Source organism: Phoenix dactylifera, unplaced genomic scaffold, assembly GCF_009389715.1.
Source record: "Phoenix dactylifera cultivar Barhee BC4 unplaced genomic scaffold, palm_55x_up_171113_PBpolish2nd_filt_p 000077F, whole genome shotgun sequence".
NCBI classification, from domain to species: domain Eukaryota; kingdom Viridiplantae; phylum Streptophyta; class Magnoliopsida; order Arecales; family Arecaceae; genus Phoenix; species Phoenix dactylifera.
Window position 1 is genome coordinate 1,751,277 of NW_024067676.1, and position 19,014 is coordinate 1,770,290.

At 35.8% G+C, this 19,014-nt stretch overlaps 1 protein-coding gene across 2 annotated transcripts; it reads right to left on the minus strand.

Moving 5' to 3' along the window:
• Positions 1-655: 655 nt before the first annotated feature.
• LOC103712634 (CTP synthase) lies at positions 656-13,782 on the minus strand. Of its 2 annotated transcripts, XM_008799207.4 has the most exons (23): positions 13,547-13,780; positions 11,989-12,068; positions 8,974-9,060; positions 8,845-8,895; positions 8,612-8,729; positions 8,452-8,508; positions 7,251-7,315; positions 6,925-7,008; positions 5,839-5,889; positions 5,695-5,757; positions 5,487-5,533; positions 5,311-5,380; positions 5,161-5,223; positions 3,883-3,972; positions 3,756-3,794; positions 3,468-3,617; positions 3,308-3,385; positions 3,140-3,225; positions 2,849-2,897; positions 1,892-1,972; positions 1,715-1,808; positions 1,058-1,160; positions 656-965 (listed from the first exon to the last, which is right to left on the minus strand). In XM_008799207.4, the coding sequence occupies exons 1-22, from the start codon at positions 13,689-13,691 to the stop codon at positions 1,081-1,083; spliced, it is 1,728 nt and encodes a 575-aa protein (XP_008797429.1). In that variant the 5' UTR covers positions 13,692-13,780; the 3' UTR covers positions 656-965; positions 1,058-1,080. The 2 variants fall into 2 exon arrangements, with proteins under 2 accessions (XP_008797429.1, XP_026662548.1); XM_026806747.2 differs by having other exon boundaries at positions 5,161-5,380; positions 13,547-13,782.
• Between the last annotated feature and the right edge of the window lie 5,232 nt (positions 13,783-19,014).

The window sequence follows — 19,014 nt, forward strand, 5'->3', positions numbered from 1 at the left end:
ATTTGACAGTTCTGTAACTCTGAAGTCAGCACCACTCTGCAATCAAAGTAGCCATCATCTTCATCAGAGACAGCTTCTTTAACTATGTAAATACAAGCGAAAAATCCATTATCATTAATCAATTCAATCTCTCAGCAGTCTAGACATCACTTTTGTGGACACAGCTTTCCATACAACCAATACTAATCAACGTTCGCTGCCATTCATTCTATACAGAATGACAACCCACATTACAATGTGATCTTCCCTTCAAAACCTCAATGGCCTAAAAATGCAACAAATATCTGAGGAGCTTTCAGCAGAGGTGGCTCCGAAGCAACCCCAATCTACCAGTGAGCAAAATTCTAGACCAAATTCCGACATAATGTTTTTGAGTAGCAGCAGAATTCATGCTGTCCATCATCATCCTCATGGCCGCTTCCAAAATGCGAGGCCTGAAGTGGCAAACTCAGGTGACCAACCTCCAGAGCTAGCACTTTTCAACTAACAAATTATTAGTTGATCAGAGGAGTCATTATCCTCAAAATTCTGTGTTTTGTCAACTCCTCCATACCGATAGCAACAATGGTTACTAGATATCTTTAAATAGAATGAAAATCAAAGCAATCACCTGGTAATCAAACATGCACAAGGAAAGATAAAAGGGACCAAAGGGTGGCAATGGAGCAATGATCTTTACCATACTATGGATCTCTAGAATTAGAGTTTATATAGAAAGCTGGAAAACTGACTTCCATAATTGTCCAACAAGGAGCATTCCAAAAACCAATAAATGGATAAAATTATATTTGAGAAGAACCGCAAATAAAAAATTGTTGCTCTGGAAAAAGTACACAATACTCTCCATATTGAATCTTGATGCAGCTCCAGCTTGACATCAGTAGCAACAAAAACGCAGCAATTTAGCCTTGGTACAAAACATGCATTGCCCCTAAGATTTTTTTATTTTATTTTGAAGATATTCCCTACAAGAATTGGAAGACCATAAATTTGAGTCATGATTCAGGATTACAGATATGGTTAATCATGAATAGACACTCATAAGCTGATGGTTTACCTCCTAAAGTGGGGGCACTAGAGTCACCGAGGGGCTTCTGCACTCGAATCAGAAATCCTCTTCAGATACGGCTGCAGTTGTCCGGTTGCTGCCAATATAAGACCTACAGCAGAAAAGAAGAGCTATCACCTCTTGGAAAATTAACTCACTGCTTTAAATATTAAAAAGGATGGTTAAACCTATGCATGTTCTGATTTAAATTTCATCGCAAAGAAATCATCAATGGTTGGGCAATCTATCGCAATAAATTATGGCATGAATATCATGTGCCCGTTATCTCAAGCTTAAGGAAACTGACAAGTCAGATTAACAGGACTCGGCTAATGAAAATGATAAATGGCCAATATATGTGTTTTTTTGTTACTCATGACTGAAATTACTCTGCAGATCTGGTCAGCAAAATTTGTTACTGCTGCACAAAAAGTCACTTTGACCCTTCAGACTCTATTTAATGAGATAAGTTGTCAAAATTACATGATTTCAACCTCAGAAATGTCACAGAATAGCAGTAATAGAGTTAATAAGCCTTTTCCTAGATTATTTTGTCCAACAAAAGATATTCATTTCATATTTAAAAAAAAAAAATTCTGTGCAAGGAATTATTTTTTTTAAAAAAAAAAGTGTGTGAGATATATCTTACTAAGTTGCAAAGGTTACCTAAAAACAGAGCTGAAGGTTTTCCAGGCCTTGATTTGAATTCCGGATGAAACTGCACACCAACGTAATAGGGATGATCTTGTAGTTCTACAATCTGCTCAATGATGACAAAAGGAATCATCATATATAGTTTGTCAAGGCATAAAATCAGCATAAGCTAAATTACGAGCTCAATACCTCCATTCTTCTTCCACTTTCATCACTTCCTACAAACTTTAGGCCCGCACTTTCCAAGTTTCCAATAAAATCAGGGTTCACCTATAGCATGGTAAATTCTAAGCATATTATTCAAGGCTTTGGATGTTAAATTGCGAATACTAACAATTATTGCCATATATATGAATTTACCTGCACAATTAACTTTTACACATATCTAAAAAGAGCATAGACTTTTAATTGAAATAGACGAAAATCCCATTAACCTTTAAATTCTTTGCAGGTCATACTCTTACATAGTGTCAGATGGCTGAATCAAGAGAAGTAACATGGGGATGATGGAAATTTAAATTAACAACTTTTTGACAAGAAGTTGATAGTATCACCAATATGATAAAAAGAAAATCATTTTATGGACACAAAATACTTGAGGAAACAGTTCCATGATGTTGTATTGTATGAAAAGTAGAGTACCATATGCAGGCCTTGTCTAGGCAATGGGAGACCAACATAAATCCACACGTTACATGAATTTTAAAGAGAGTTCTGGTGGTATCTTTTGACACCAAGACAACCTATGTTGTAGTTCAAGAACAAAGGTGTAAAAGCTCAGGCTCTCTGTTCATGTTAATTCCAGAATTATAAAGAAGTTATTGTGCACTTGTTCATTTTCTTATCCTACCATCATAAAAGAAAGGAGGGGAGCTTTTCTTTGTCATCCTATATCACTTTACCTCTAGAGTCCTTGGCCTTAATAATATATAACTAGAAAAAAGAGCTTCTTGATTGCAAATAACATTGGATATGTTATGTCAAAAAAAAAAAAAAAACTGCAAGGATAAAACAACAGAACTGTCTGCAAATGTTAGACAAGAAAAAATAACATGCCATATATGCATTCATCAAGATTAGAGGAAAAAAGATGAAAAAGAAAGAAAGTATGCCACGTGTCACAAAAATTTAGTATTTACAACTAACCTCGTATCTGTGACGGTGGCGTTCATCCACATAGGCAGAATTTCCGTATCTAGCATTTCACAGAAATTATTAAGATTAGATAAATGAAAATAACAGTGCAAACATGCTAAAGTAATTTAGATGACATAAAATGCTATGATATGATGGTTTTCCGATAATCATGTAAGTGCATGTTTTCAAATAACACGAACTTGCACATTATGGAGTGTGAATTCCATCCAATGTATTAGCTTACAGTTGTCAAAATCTAACCAAGAATAGATTCAGAAGAGCGAAAGGTTTATGTCATACAGCTTTGAGGTAATACAGTCAGGATTCTGGAAGAATGTTCTCCGTGACCCCAATCTCATTGTACTTCCCATGTGTGTTCTTGAACCCTGCATACATTTTGATGACATGATAAGGTCAAGTCTTTGTTTGTTTCAAAACATATGTAGCTTTGCTTGACTAGCCAAATACCTCAGGCATGAATATCACAACACGATGTGGTGTTTCAGGATCAAACTCTTCACTGTTTGCTTTTCCCAAACCTAAAACCTAACAAAATTTCACAAAAATAAGAGGGGAAAAGTAAAGAAGAGGAAAGAAGAGAAACAGAAGTTACAAATAAGATATATACATATCGAGAAATTTCAATCACAGAGATCTGCATCCCCAAGCAAATGCCAAGATATGGAACTCTGTTCTCTCTAGCATATTTTGCAGCCAATATCATTCCTGGCACCCCACGGTCGCCAAATCCACCAGGTACCAAAATGCATGAAGAACTCTGAAAAATTGGATCATGTAACTAATAGTTTTCTTGTATAGAAGATTATGCGTGTGTTATTATGTAAAATAGATGCTCTGAGACATTCTATAGAATTTCTGCAAACAAGAAGGTAATCGGCATCAATTGAATTCTTACCTTCAGAGCTTCCCATGCTACAGCATGCGCCTCCGGTGTCTGTATTTGAAGAAAAAGACCCAGCATATTACTTTAGAAAGGCAACAAGAGATATCCTTTATTTACAAATGGCTAGAGAAATTTATACCGTTTTTGCACTTTCATCTTCGAGGTCAGATGCTGCAATCCATTGTATTGATGGCTTCAGTGAGCAAGAAACACAGGCATGCAGAAGGGCCTGCAATGTGAGGTTCCATGAGAAGCATACAATTAGACATTACTCTTTAACATTATAGTGTCAAACAAATCATATAATCAAATCAATTTAAGTAGGCTTGGCTGAAATAATGGCCATATTATACAAAGCTATTGTTTCATGGAGGGTCATATCCAGAAAAAATTTGTGAATCTGACCGAGATGAACAAGAATGAAGATAAGCACAGCCATAGCTAGTTTTTCTGGTTTATAGAAAATGTTAAACAGGTTTTGCATGTGGTAGAACCAAAAAAAAACTTTAAAAAGGTATGAAACCAATGTAAGTTGAAGGATACACGAAACATGATCCTCATTTCCTTATAATTCCATCTTTTGATTTTAAATTTCTTTTCTAACATTGTCTTTTCCACTGGAAAACTATTCAACTTCTTGTTTCTGATAGATAGTCCACCTTGTCATATTAGAACTATTGCCAATACCATCAATACCATAGCATGCGAATCTGCTTCAAACAGAAAATAAATAGATAAATGAATAGAAGCAGAAATTTTAACGGGTGAGTTCTTGACAGTATGAAAAGCAGCATGAGTGAACCAGCTGCGTACGCATTCATCTGATTCTCAATTTTATAGCCACTTACTTTACTCCAGGAATGTGTGTTCCTAATTTTTAACCAACTTTGGGGAATCTCATAAACTAACAAGATTGAGCTTGTTGACAACTCTATTACTAAAAAGAAGACTCTTGAATTGTGATTGAAGGGTCTGAAAAGGTCGTACACGTATTGTATGAAATACCCGTTTTCAGCAAAAAAAAAAAAAAAAAAAAGGGTCTGAAAAGGTGGGAACAGAATAGATTTGATGAAACTAGTGAAATATAAGAAGCCACTCCTTTCTAGGACAGATGGGACTGGTCCTCTCGGTATGTTGTGATTTTGTGAAATTATAAATTGACTGCCTATATTGGTTGTGGCACTAGCAATGAAATTTGAGTTTGCAATTTTTGTTCACCCTTATATACACTACACATTTTACAATTCTTAGACTACCTGAATTTCTTTACTAGAATTGTAAGCCTGACAAAACTCTTCAGACATAAAAGTTGCAGTTTAGCATCCCAAAGCTGCAGGCTGCCAGAACAATAGGTGCTAACAGACCTTTCCACAGAAAAAATAAATCAAAACATGATTTTACGTAATTGAAATCACACCTTCACTACAGATAAATAAGAGTCTGTCAGGCCAGTATACTTTCCAACCATAGCTATTTTAACCTGCAGGAAAATGGTGCCTTCATCAGTCATACGACTAGAAAAGAAAAATATTGGCACATAGCATGATGGGTTGTTGATGATACTGACAGAGTTTGTGAGGTTATCATATGCCTCTGCCATTATTGTCCACCCTTTTAAATCTGGAGGAGTAGCAATACTGAAATAAAGCTTCAATAATTAATCCTATAATTTTATATGGTGCTTAAAGATATCACCCTCGTAGAAACTATGAGTAATCACTAAGACTAAAATGTGTCTCTTACCTGAGACAATCCAACTGCTTTAATATAGCTTCGTGTGCATTTTGGTTCTGAAGAAAGGCTATCAGTCAGAATGTTGAGCCAACAAGATATAAGCATTTTCAGGTCAACGACTTTATGTGATACATATCATTTTTTTTTATAATTATACATATCATTTTATTAAAAGCATAAATTATGTGAAGTTTGGAACACAGGATATTGATCTCACCCGAAGTAACAGTGGAACATGCCAAATGTTTGGAACATCATGGATGTTAAGAATATTAGCAACCTATTGAAGACAAGAATAATTCGAACAATGAGATCCCGAAGATTAAAGAGTTACGAACCACTTGATAGCAAAAAAACTTACCGGGACATGACAAAATTGTGACAGTTTCTCTTTCGTACTTTCTTGTAAAGGCTGAAAATTTAAAGAAAAGTATATCTTAAATTCTTCCAGGGTTAAATTAAAATTTATGAACAGGAAAAGATCAAGCATGGAAATAAGTGGCAACTTAAAGAAATTTCAAGATTTGTGGAATCTCAAGAGCTATAAGACTAAAAGCTGATGATTACCAAGCCTGGCATCATTGACTGCAAAAGATAACTGGCAAATAAGTTCGTGATCAAAAATCAAAAAGGCAGAATTGCAAGGGACCAATTCAACAGGATCTAGAAAACAAAATTCAATAGCTATGTAGCTGCTAAGCCCAAAATGTTACAAGTCGAGTCAGATAACAGGCAATCGCAAATAGAAGAATCTATATGCTGTAACAGTATGGAAATAACTTATGTAGAAAAGTAAGTCATAAATAAATTGCCCAACTATGAGCATCATAAGGAAAAAAGAAACACACTATGAAATCTTTCCAATGGAGTAATATATGATTTCATAATAAGAAGACCAAAATTACAAATCTGATAATGACATGCTTAAAAGAAATTTTAAACAATGGTAAAATCTCTGAAATCTGAATGCATCCCAAGGTAAAGCAAGTGCGAAAGTTAACTTTCTAAAATGAAATTAAACAAAAACATATAAAAAATTTGAAATGATGCTATCAAGAAAAAATATATTTTCTATTTTCTTTTTATAATAATGCTTCATTTCTTATAAGAAACCAAATAAATTAGAATTTATGTGAGACTATAACATAGAAGGCAACACTCTGAAATCAACAAAACATTTAACAGTCATCGAATTTATGAATGATCAAAATTCCTGTTCTGATAATGTTGTAGTATCAATTCAACCTATATCTCAAAGCTCAAGGTAAGAGTAGTGAAGTAGAAATCCTTTTTTGATCGGTGAAAGATACAACACCTACCACTACAAACATGCAACCCAGTTGAACCTATCTAAATAAGTCCATAGTGAAGACATGAAAACACATAAAAAAATTGTCATGCATGAGCTATGCATCATTCTCTTGTCGATCAAGCCCAAAGTGCTCACCTGAGCTGAGCGGCATGCCAATAAATCAGGAGTCAAACCTAATGCCCTTAATTCACGGACACTATGTTGTGTTGGCTTTGTTTTCTACAAAGTAAAAGCATTAACATTAGGCATTATGTTCACAGAAAGCAGCAAATAGTTTATATAATACAAACATCTAATTTGTGCTAGACTATAGTTTAGAATTCCATAATGTTCTATGAGGGGAAAAAATAATTAAGTGTACACATACTGTACTTTCCATCATCTTGTGAAAAATTGATTTTTTTCTTACTTCTAACTTTATAATTTATTTTGTGGAACAAAGTGCAGGAAGGAATATTTACTTGCTCACCAACTACGCCCAATACTGGTACAAGGCTCACATGAATGAGGCAGAAGTTCTCTTTACCTGATTAGGAACCAAAATCATTCATGAGACACACAGAAACAGCATTACAAGAGAAATATCATTCATGACTCATGAGGCACAAGTTCACTACATGATTCGATTTATACATTTAACTAACAACAGCACATGCAAACGAACAAAATATTATAACTATACAGAATGAGTGCAATAATAAACAGTTAATGGAAGCAAAACAGCCATTACAAGAGAAAACTATGCTGTAAAATCAAATGGTTGGTTTTATGATGCTCACAAAAAATTAGAAAACACCTCAGAAACACCTAAATCAGCAGGTATTGGACATATAAACCAACTAATAATCTCTTCAGCAACAACTAATCAGTCTTAACTATACAGATTTATGAATAGGATTATAATTTTATCTTAAGGGTGGCATAATCAGGAGCAAGGCTATATTCTTAAATATATAAATTTTGCAAAAATATTGGCCTTCATGGATTTCATGCAACATAAAACATAGTACTTGCAATAATCACAGGTGGTTAGCCCATTCCAGATTTTTATCCCAAAAATTTACTTAGAAAGAGATAGAGAGATGTAGATTATTCCTAAAAAGGAAGGGGAAAAAAGGAGGAGGAGGAGGAGGAGGAGATGCTGCAGTGAGGTTTCCTATCTTAGCTTCTTGAGAAACGCTAGAACAGATGTGTATAAATGCTTTAAGGGATTCAAAGAAGACAAGTGATAGTTGTCAGAGACTATGTTTATCAGGTGGTAGGCAAATCCTGCTGGATATGAACAAATCCTGAAAAAGGCCCACCAATTCAGATTCCCACGTATGTAGACTTTGGCATAAAATTAACTCAAATGTCAGATTTAGGAGGCATGTTGTATATTCTTATACTATAAGTAAAACCATATGCAAAACAAATGCCACCTAGAGCATGAAGTTGTCCATGCTTTGAGACATAGCATATGTGTATAGGCCAAGGACTGCAAAAGGCTATTATAGTTAAGGGTACTGCACATGTAATCATATTCATAACACGTCTGTCGATTGACTACACTCAACAGTAATGTAAAGCCAAAGGTGATAGTAGGCCTAGATGTCAAGTAACTACAAATAAAGAGTAAAAGGAAAAAGTGATGGTAGATCTAGGTAATTGTTGTAAACATACCAACAGAAAATGACAGCTGGCGCAAGGCTTCAATGAAAGGCATTGATTCAATATCACCTGGTACACCCATGAAATAGAGTTCCAACTGCATAAGAACATCTAAAGTGGCCCAAGCCTTTGCAGTAACACCTGTTAATGTAAATGTTCTGTTAGCTCATACCCACAGTCCCACCCAACTCTATTACACACACGTCAGCTGGGCCCCTTTTTCCATCGACCGGAGTAGATGATACTCTCTCAATCCGGTTCTTTATGGCATCTGTGATGTGAGGGACAACCTGGGATCCAGGATAATAAGCAAGCAACTCTTCAATTACTAAATAGCAATCAAAGTGATTTTGTTGACAAAATATATGATTATATTTAAACAAAAGTGGCCCACAAAGGTAGTACCTGGACAGTCTTTCCAAGATAATCACCCTTCCTTTCCTTGTCAATGACAGACTGAAACAGCATAGATTATGTCAGAAATTCTAAGAACACTTTGAGCGGGCAAAGTGTTTTTGCATAGAAGGAACTCACCCGATATATCTTCCCTGTAGTTATATTGTTGTCTCTAGTCAGGGTGACGTCCAAGAAGCGCTCATAGTTTCCCAAATCCAAATCAACCTATAAATGAAACACATTCACAATGATACATGATATAGAAGCAGTATAATAGGTAACAGAGATAAGTAGGTAAAAGACGAAAACAAACACAAACCAGAAACACAAAATCTCCTAAATCTCTAGTTACTCCAAATTCAAGAATTATGGTTGATAATCTTGTCTGTATTAGTCACTACTAGGACTAATGAAACATGAGATAAAGAATATGATCATTAAACCTGATCTAAAAAGAAAATTCAAATTTACCTGGTTCTGTGAAGTATAATGATCCATTAGTCAACAGGTTATGTCGCAGAATTCCATGTAGTTTTCTTTTTCAATTTCACAAGAAAGTTGAAGTCCAAATTCCAAATATATGAGGTTATACAGACGTACATATAAGGAGCCTTGTCTTTCAAGTAAAAAGCCCTTAAAGTCTGTTTGGAAAATTCTTCTACTCTTTGATGTAACATGAGCTCAGCTCAGGTCAAAATTTCCATATTGCAATTGAACATAACTCTTGTCAATTAACTACTTCAGGTTTGAACCCTAAATTAGTGGACAAAGGGTCCGGGGGTTGAAAATGCTACTTAAACATAAAATTCAACTTCTTCCATGGGAAAATCAGAGCAAAAGGCGATTTTAACAATATCTAAAAGAGTTTATGCGAAAAGGACCATGACAAGTAGAGCTCCAAAACAAAAAATTAGGGTCTTTTACCTCAAAGAGAAAGAAATCATATCAGAGCACTTGTGCACATGTCAGAAGAGACCAAAAAGTTGAGACAATAGCAACTAAAATAAACAAAAACCAAGTAGACCCTATCAAAATCCCAACCTGTAACAACTGCAACTAACGGCGAATAAGACTTTCTTTAGAACATAGACAACCTGCCTCAGTTTCTTCTGAGAAATCCATATGTATCTTCCCAACCATTACTTCTAGCGCGATGCTTTGGCTAAAAGACCAGTCCTAATACTTTCATTTGCCCACCATTCAAGGCTTCGGAGAAAATATATCCTCAAGTCCATTTCAAAATTTTGGGAATAATACTTTTCCCCTTGACCTTAAACTAAGAAGGGTGGGAAGCAAAACAAATATAGTGCATACAGTAAACTGCAGAAATTCTGGTAGTAAGAGAAATGCAGTAAAATATAGTCCTCTATGGGGGCGTTTGGTAACCCCAACAGGATCACCACGGTGATCTAAGATCCACGATGATCTAAGATCCCCGGTGATCCGAATACTGGGGTGACTTGATCTCCAGCGATCTAAGATCACTGTGTTTGGTAGGCTATGGTCCAGTGATTAAAAATCCATGGATATCCATGAGTAACTTGTTTGGTGTAGTACAGGGATCCAAGATCACCGACCACATAATACCACAAATACCCCTGATATATCTTACATAGATTTTTTATGTGTTTTTAATTCTTACGAATCAAAAATGTAAGTCAATATGCTAATTCCTATAATAGCTCCATAATTTTGTCGCATATTCTACTTTTAGGAGCCCTTAATAAGTTTCTTTTGCTTAATCCCCTATAAAAAAAAATTTTGATTCTTTGACGACCATTCATGCTAATAAAATTTACTATAGATCTTTAGCACTGTTTCCATCTATTTATGGTTGATAGCAATAGTGCTCTAACCTTAGATAGCAATAGTGCCTCATCAATTTAATATGATTCTTGAATGGAAGCACGGAAAAGTAATTACTCTAAAAGAAGGCCCATGAAACTGATTAAATAACTGAGATAATGCTTGGCAATACTGGTTGCCATGTCAAGCAAGAGGAGAATAGGAAAAGGTTATCCCACGGCACTTCATGGAATTTGTCCAGAAAGGGACAAATTCACTAGAGAAGGCAGGGGCATTATGAGAAATTCACTCCATCTAACTAATAAAAATCTTATCCCACCATCTCCCCTTCGAGTACCCAAGCAGCAACTGCAACATCACAGCACAGCAACCATTCAACCACAGAAGAAAACTCTCCACCTCCCTTCCATCAAGGGGGAAGACTTGTAGCCAGCTCCTGTTCCCTTTTTGCTTTCTCTCTTTCTTCTGTGGTTATCTTATCTTTGCCTCCTGAAAGCCTTCCTTTGAGCGAAGGCTTTCCTTTTTTATTAGCATTCGGACTCCTTTCTTGCGCTCGCTGGAAAGGAGAGCAGAGAGATGAGAGAGATCGGAGCGGAGATAGGGAAGAGGTAACGACTCGAGCATAAAAAAAGGTTGAGGGGTATTTTGGTCTATAATTTTCAACCTAGGATCATTGCCTTGGGGTGATCTTTGATTTTCGACTTCAAGGACGGGTATCCCATCACCAGGTTGGGCGGTGATTTGAATGGTGGAGGTGATTTAGGATCATCGCCACGTAGGATCACCGTGGTGCAACCAAACGCGGCGATCTCATCACCTCCACCCCCATCACCCTTGATCCTAAGCCAATCACCCCATACCAAACGCGCCCTATATACACAGCATGATAATAGCAATGTCTACAATTCCCATGGGTGTAGAGGAACAAACTTGTTACAATCGAAAACATTATTTGCATAACCAATGAACCTTATGTGACTTGCACAGCTCAAATTCATGCAAAGTTAAAAAGAAATGAATGAAAAAATATACCAACGATAATTCACCTGAAACAAGCACAAGGTACAGCATATAGAACTAAGAAATGGTAAATATAAAAAGAGATGTGACGAGTCTTGGTTTAAGCTCCTCCGGATTATTTATTACAGACTAATGACTAAATGCTATGCCAGAACTATATACATGAAACCAGGAGCAGGGAATATCAAATTATTGGTCCAAGCCTCCAATAGATTTAAGAAAGAAAGTAGACCATAAAAAACAAAATCGCGAACAACAATTATCCTATCAGATATGTGTAGGCAAATGCTAGAAAATTGAAGTAAAATTAAGGTAAAGAAAGAAAACCTCGCCGCCATCATCAAGAACAAAAACTTCCCCATGTTCAAATGGAGACATGGTCCCTGCATCCGTGTTCAAGTATGGATCTGCATCCAGCAGTAAGTAACATGTATTAGCAAACTAATAATATACCAAGAATCTGAAAGCACAACAGAAATGCGCCTAATAAAAATCCTTACAAGACATGATGTTGAAAAAATAAAGATTGGAGAATACTTCAGCAGTTAAACTCCAGCTAAAACCAATCAGAGACAGACCAAGATTGCAAGTGGTTGTGAGAGAATGAAAGAAGATACCAGTCAACAAGAACTCTTTGCAGATTAAAGATTTCAAGAAAATTCGAAAGGAAAACAGTCTACAAATATGTAAGCTTCCAGGGTTTGTTTTGAATAATGTTTTCCTGTGGGTGTAAAACACCAAATCAGAAAAGGGGTGTTGCTCGGAATCTTGTAAAAGCTTTAGAAGGTTCAAGATAAACATAAAGGACACTTCACATTCACATCAAAATCCCATGAATCCAAAGCTAAACTGGATTTGTTTCACAAAGAAAATAATTCAAGAACAATCTACAATTGAAATAAAGATAAAGACGGGTAACCAAGAAAAATATTTCACATTCCGAACCAAGCCAAATAAACGCAAAGCTAAAAAAAGAGAAAACAAAAGAAACAGCCAAAAGAAGCCCTTTAAAAGAGAATCTATGGAACACAGGTGACGAAAAAAAAACTACACTTTCCCTAAAAAGCCCCAACATGTTCAGCTTTGAAAAAAAGAATAGAAACAACAATGGATACTACCGAAAAGGTTTTTTTATTTTTAAAGAAGGATCATCAAAAAGAGTTAGAAATACCGGTGACTAGAGGAAATACTTCGCATTCTTAACAAAAACACAATCACTTTAAAGCTAAAGAAAACAATCACGATAAGCTCTTTTAATAAGAATTCATTCAAGAAAGAGCAGTGATTTAGATGATTGGAGTACATACATCTCAAAAATACCCAATAAAATCCAAAACGAAAGAAAGCTATCAACCACAAAGAAAAAACCACACGAAACCCCATTAAAGTAAAATCCATAAAAAGATAGGAAGGGAATACAGATGACTAAAGCTGATGAAAACTAAGAACCACACAGAAAACACTTCACATTTCCTATAAAACCAAACAATCTAAAGCTAATGAAAAATAATAACCACACAGAAAACCCTCAAAAGAAATTCTTCTTAATGAAAATCGAAACAAGACTATAATATACAATAACAAATACAAGAAGCACTTTTTAAAGAACAATCTATGAAATAAAGAAACGAAATGCGAATAAAACAAGGAGATAGTTCGCATACCCAACAAAACGAAACCAAATCCAAAGCTAAATAAAATTATTAAACACAAAAGAAAAACAAATGAAACCCTTTTTTTGAGTAGAATCAACGAAAATACTCCATATTCCCATTAAAAAAATCAAATCGATAGCTAAATAGAACTTAAAACTGCATGGAACCAATCAAAAAAGTTTCTTTTCGACAAAGAACCGATGAATGAGAGAAAAGAGGTGGAAAAGAACCGATTTTGATGGACGTGACGCGGAGGCCGCAGGCCTTGAGGACGACGCCGATGCTGCTGGCCGTGACGCCCTTCCCGAGGCCGCTGACCACGCCGCCGGTCACCAGGACGTACTTCATCTGCCGCCCCCCCGCTCCCCGCTCCATTTCGCGCCCTTATCCCTCACCGTCCGGTGAACCGACTCCGATTCCCCCCCCCTCTCTATCGCCCGCTTGCTCCCGAGCTCTCGAAGGAGGCGTAACTGCTAGCGAGAGAGCTAACGGGATGGAAATAAAAAATAAAAGGGTTTATGTTATGATGCTCCGCAGGAACATCACTGTCAGCGTATTCAAATCACTTACGTTCATTGCGTCCGATTTTATTTTTTTTCATATATATCCTTTTAAATGTATAAAATTATTAAATATTTTTATAAAACTATTATTTGTATGAATATTTTTAATTTTTTAAGCACCCTATCTCTAATATTGTTAAAAAAATAAATAGTTTAAAATTAAAATAATTAAAATATTCTTATGGATAGATATTAAAAAATATTAAAATACGCACGCAAATAGCAGCTTTACAAAATAAATTTTTCATATTTAGAAGCATAAATACTTAAATTTTTTATTAAAAAATCAAAACTTAGCTAGATAAATAGATTGCGTTAATGGGCGGTTACAAATGCGTCTATAGTTATCCGGGCTATTTCACCATCCTGAAATCATTCAATTCGGAATTTACCTAACAAACAAATAGAAATTAGGACAGTGCATCCTACCAACTCGATAGATAAATCGTACTTTTTCTAATTTTGGTTTACTAGTTGATTAAATTAGCTTTAACCTTCAGCACCCAACATCACAAGTAAGCATCCTCTCCCCTCCCTCTCTCTTTCTGTCCTACCCCACAGCCTAAGAATCCATTCGCCTTGAGACGATGAGGACTTTTAAGCCCTCTCTCTCTCTCTCTCTCTCTCTCTCTCTCTCTCTCTCTCTCTCTTTTTCTTCCTTTTTGACTTTTTTTCCATTTCGATACATCCTAAAATGGCACAACACAGCTTTGTATCATGTCAAATTGATGACCGGCTGGTACACCAGTCTGGCAAACCTTGGTTCTAATGCTTCCTCCAATTTTTAGTTACTTCGGATCAAAGTTACAATGCAAATGAAAATGTAGCATGCCAAGTTGCAATCATTATGTTTGATTTATTTGCAGCTGCAATCATTTTAAAAATATAGCATGAAGCAACCTTGTCATTGCACCAATAATAAGAGCTTCATGCACCAAGTTGCCTTTATTTTTCTAATTGTAACTACTATAACTGAAGTTACAATCTCGTTAAATAAGATGGGATAAATCAATCTTGGTTAGGTGTAGATTGATTGTCACCTTCTGATGATTTGCATCTCAAGTTACAGACAATTAGCCCTAACTTCCAAGCACAAATTGCATCGTCAATTATAACATTAACACTATCCATCTTCGTTCAATTACTTTGCAGCAAAGTTTGCTTCGTTCTTGAGCTAAGCATGAACTGTGCTCTGACCACTGAATTGAGCTCAAACAACTTACATCTGAGCTTAATGTAGCTTCTACTCACAAGGAGGATCCAATTGGTGGTGCAAGTGGGCAAGGCAACTAAAACCCTAACACATGCCAAAGTAGAGGTGGAAACAATCTGTGTATCCATGGAGCAGACATGTATTCCAAATTAACTCCGATCAAGTGAGGCATGCATCTCCAATTTGAAAAGCCGAAACCAAGTAATCCAACAAAATTTGGTGCAAAGATTCGATTTGAACCCCTTGTACTTCACTTAAAGCCCACTAAAAGAGACGACTTGATCCATTCACTCCTAGTGTTTGGTTCGATCATGATTTATTAAAGTCTTAGATATCAACCTAGTCTTGTCGGGCTCCAATTAGACCCAACCCAACCAAATTGCAACCTTGGAACGGAGTCTATGAGTGGCTTACATTACCTACTTACCTCCTCGGAGCACCAGAAAGTGAACTTCAGCTATGTACATGTGGAACCCAAGACAAGTGGAGGAAGAATAAAGCCTACCACAACAAGTGGTTAAGAAAAAAGATGTGATACATAAATAAACAGGCAAGACATTCATGATCTTAAAGAGAACCGGACAGTATAAGAATATGATTTATTCACTACAAAAGCATTTACAAACTCAGGACAAGGCCTACGTGCGACGTTTAGATGAAAGCAAAAATAATCAAGAATTTTTCTTTATAAATGTCCAATAGGAAGGTGACAATGAGCATCCGGTGAGTTGAGAATTTGGCAAACTGAATCAAAGTTGTTCGATAGCATTGGTTGATAATTGTGAAATGATCGTTTCATTTGCATGTCAATGGTTCAAGGTCAATTTGCTAATTTCACCGTAGCAAAGCACATTTCCTTGGCTACGAAAAAAGTGAAAAATAAACCACATAAACTGTAACAACCCAGGATCTCACCCAAAATGGCTAGCCGGAAGGTATTATTTGGGTTCCTTGATCCTGTATAAGTACCTAAGATTTACCCAACAAATAACCGATGTGGGACTAAATACACGCACGCACGGGTTCTCACATACTTCCCCCATTCAAGCCCTGACGTCCTCGTCAGGCTAAGGGTTCAAATTTTATTCAAATCTAATCACAAATACTACGATTAGCCCATGGTCAGCCCCAATGTATCCGTGCTGCAGTGTCCCCTAGTCCATATAAGTTATAGGTCGGATCCGCTCTGATACTATTTGTAACAACCCAGAATCTCACCCAAAATAGCTAGTCGGAAGGTATTATTTGGGTTCCTTGATCCTGTATAAGTACCCAAGATCTACCCAACGAATAACCGATGTGGAACTAAACACACGCCCGCACGGATCCTCACATAAACTATGGTAAAGATTTACTAAAAAGAATTCAGGCCGGTCCATTCTAAAGCTATTTCTGAATATTTATAAATATAAACCTAACCCAGTCTGTAATCGTATAATTTTGCTGATTATATTGGTACAATCACGAATTTCATAAACTTTTCGGTTTAGTTATCTAAATAAGCTCTAACTAGTTGCCTCAATAACGACAATTGTGATTAAGTTCTAAACCATTATCACAAAATTGGCCTCCTTAGCCTTATTCACCACCTGCGCAGCCCACGTTTGAAACATTGTAAACGAATTTTCAAGCAAACTTGGCACCTTTTATGAGTTCCCGAATGCAATAAGCTGTACTAGATTCCCGAAATTCTGCAAATATTCTATTGGCTTCGTTGGGGATGGCATGGGAGAAAAATAAAAATTCCTTCAACCCACTAAATTTAAATTTAAAAAGAAACAAAAGTGGGTTCTACATTTTTTATTGATTAATCTTAATACTACATTACAAAGTGTCTATTTATACCAATAACATCTAACCTTGCACAATTTGAATTAATTTTTTTTTCTATTTAAAAGATATGATATTTTTTTTGATATAGATATAACTGGTAAAAATAATCATTTTATAGGAGGTAGATCTTCACTTATGCATCATCTTTGTTTTTAGTAATTTGCCTAAATATTTCCTAAGTGGGAGATATGCTCGATGAAAATCTCTTCTAAAAATAAAGATCTTCGTTTTGATTAGCCCATTCTGGGAGCCAAATAATGAAATTTGCTCTTAATTACTTGATATACTGCACCTCTGAAGGGTGAACTATATTATAAAGCTCAAAGAGTTACTGATTTCAAAATTAAAAAAAAAAACCACCTTAATCGAGTACCGTACATGCAAATTAGAATTTCTGAAAGTTTGGCGCATGATTCAACTTCTCGATGTAAGCTTGAGGCATTAACAATACAGTACTTAACACAGAGAACTTTACGAACTAACAGTATACTAGACATGCATGCAAATCCGATGCTAATTTTGACCATTTCGTGTCTTCAGGCAGAGCAAAGCTTCACCAGGGTTTTTGAGAAATCAAGCCTAGAATTTATACATAGTAAATATGTTTACTTTTCTCAGCATGGTTGGGCCGAAACTAGTAAGCTTAACATATAGACGGTGGCTGCCATTAGAGCTTCACCTAGGACTCATTTGGTACGCGAGAATTAATAAGCAACTTCTGTTCTTTTCATTGTTCAAAATGTTCTCTTATTTATTGCTTATATGGAGATTTGAATCTAATGGTATTCAATGATTTGGGAATTGATTGAGGTGTTTTAATGTCGAAAGCTAAATTGGACTTTGTTTGAGGGGAAGAAGGATTTCTTTGTGCCGTTTCATCATACGCCTCGCTGGATTTTAGCCGTTTGTCGGATGGCATTTCGTTTTACGTAAATAAAAGAACTTATTTTTGATATCCATTTTTTTGTTTCCAAAATTAGTCGCTCTGACTATGGATTTGTATATAATCTATCTGTTCATTTAGCCGTGTTCAGTTCATCTAATATTTGAGAGGTGCTGATGGCATGGTAAATTAGTTTTTCTTCCAATTTTCTTTGTGAATGCAGATGCTTTCTTGTAATTACTAGTGCAGGGTGGATGCTGTTGATCTTAGAGTGAGAAAATGGGAGCAGAAAAGGGAGGTTTAAGTGGTTTCTTTAATCTGTTTGACCGATGTTGAAATCACCACTTGTCCTAAAAGCTTAAGTTGATAGAATGAGATAGATTTATTTATATATTTTATATTTTTTTACATATGAGTCAGACTTCTCTTTAATAAGTGAGCCCAATATGTGAACTTCTTAATAATGAAGTTAAAGAGTGCGGAGACAGAGTTTGGATTCCATTCTCGCACTTCAGTACCAATTTAAACAAGCCTTCTTTATTGTGATTTTTGGGAGTAAGACTTTGATTTTGGAATTACGGACTGGGATTTAATCTATTGAAACTCAGCAAACAACTTCAAATCAGACTTCCTTTATTAACACTGCTGCAGGGATTTCCTTGATGAAGTAATGGTTCCAGGAGACCAGGCCAAATTAATTTTAACATAAAATGCAAAGTCTTGCATGTGTGTCATAAAGAAAAATTCAAGTTTAATCATTCAAATTTTTATATGGCAAAAAAATTTTAAAAGGTTGATTTTCCCTGATTATGGTGTTGTCCTCTATCAACATCAACCTTGAATTAAGGGTTCCAAACTGTTAAAAATTATATAGATGAATCCTGTTTATTCCTTCTGTAAGCAAGTTGCTTGAAATGCAGACACAAGTGATAGATTGGTTCGGCCTTGAGCTAAGGCAACACAATCAATAACAAATATCTTGACGACTGTGGATTATGATCACTTGGAAGAGGGCAGGTTTTTCTAGGTATTATGATCATAGAGGTCTTGGATGGATAGCAAGTCCAAGATCGCCGAACAAGACCCCATTCACCACACCTAAAATTTCATGACAACAATTCTAGCAACAAGGTGGCTTTTCTATGAATATGTATGCAGTAGGCAACCTTATCTGAGAAGTCGAACAAGATATCTTAAAGAGAATGT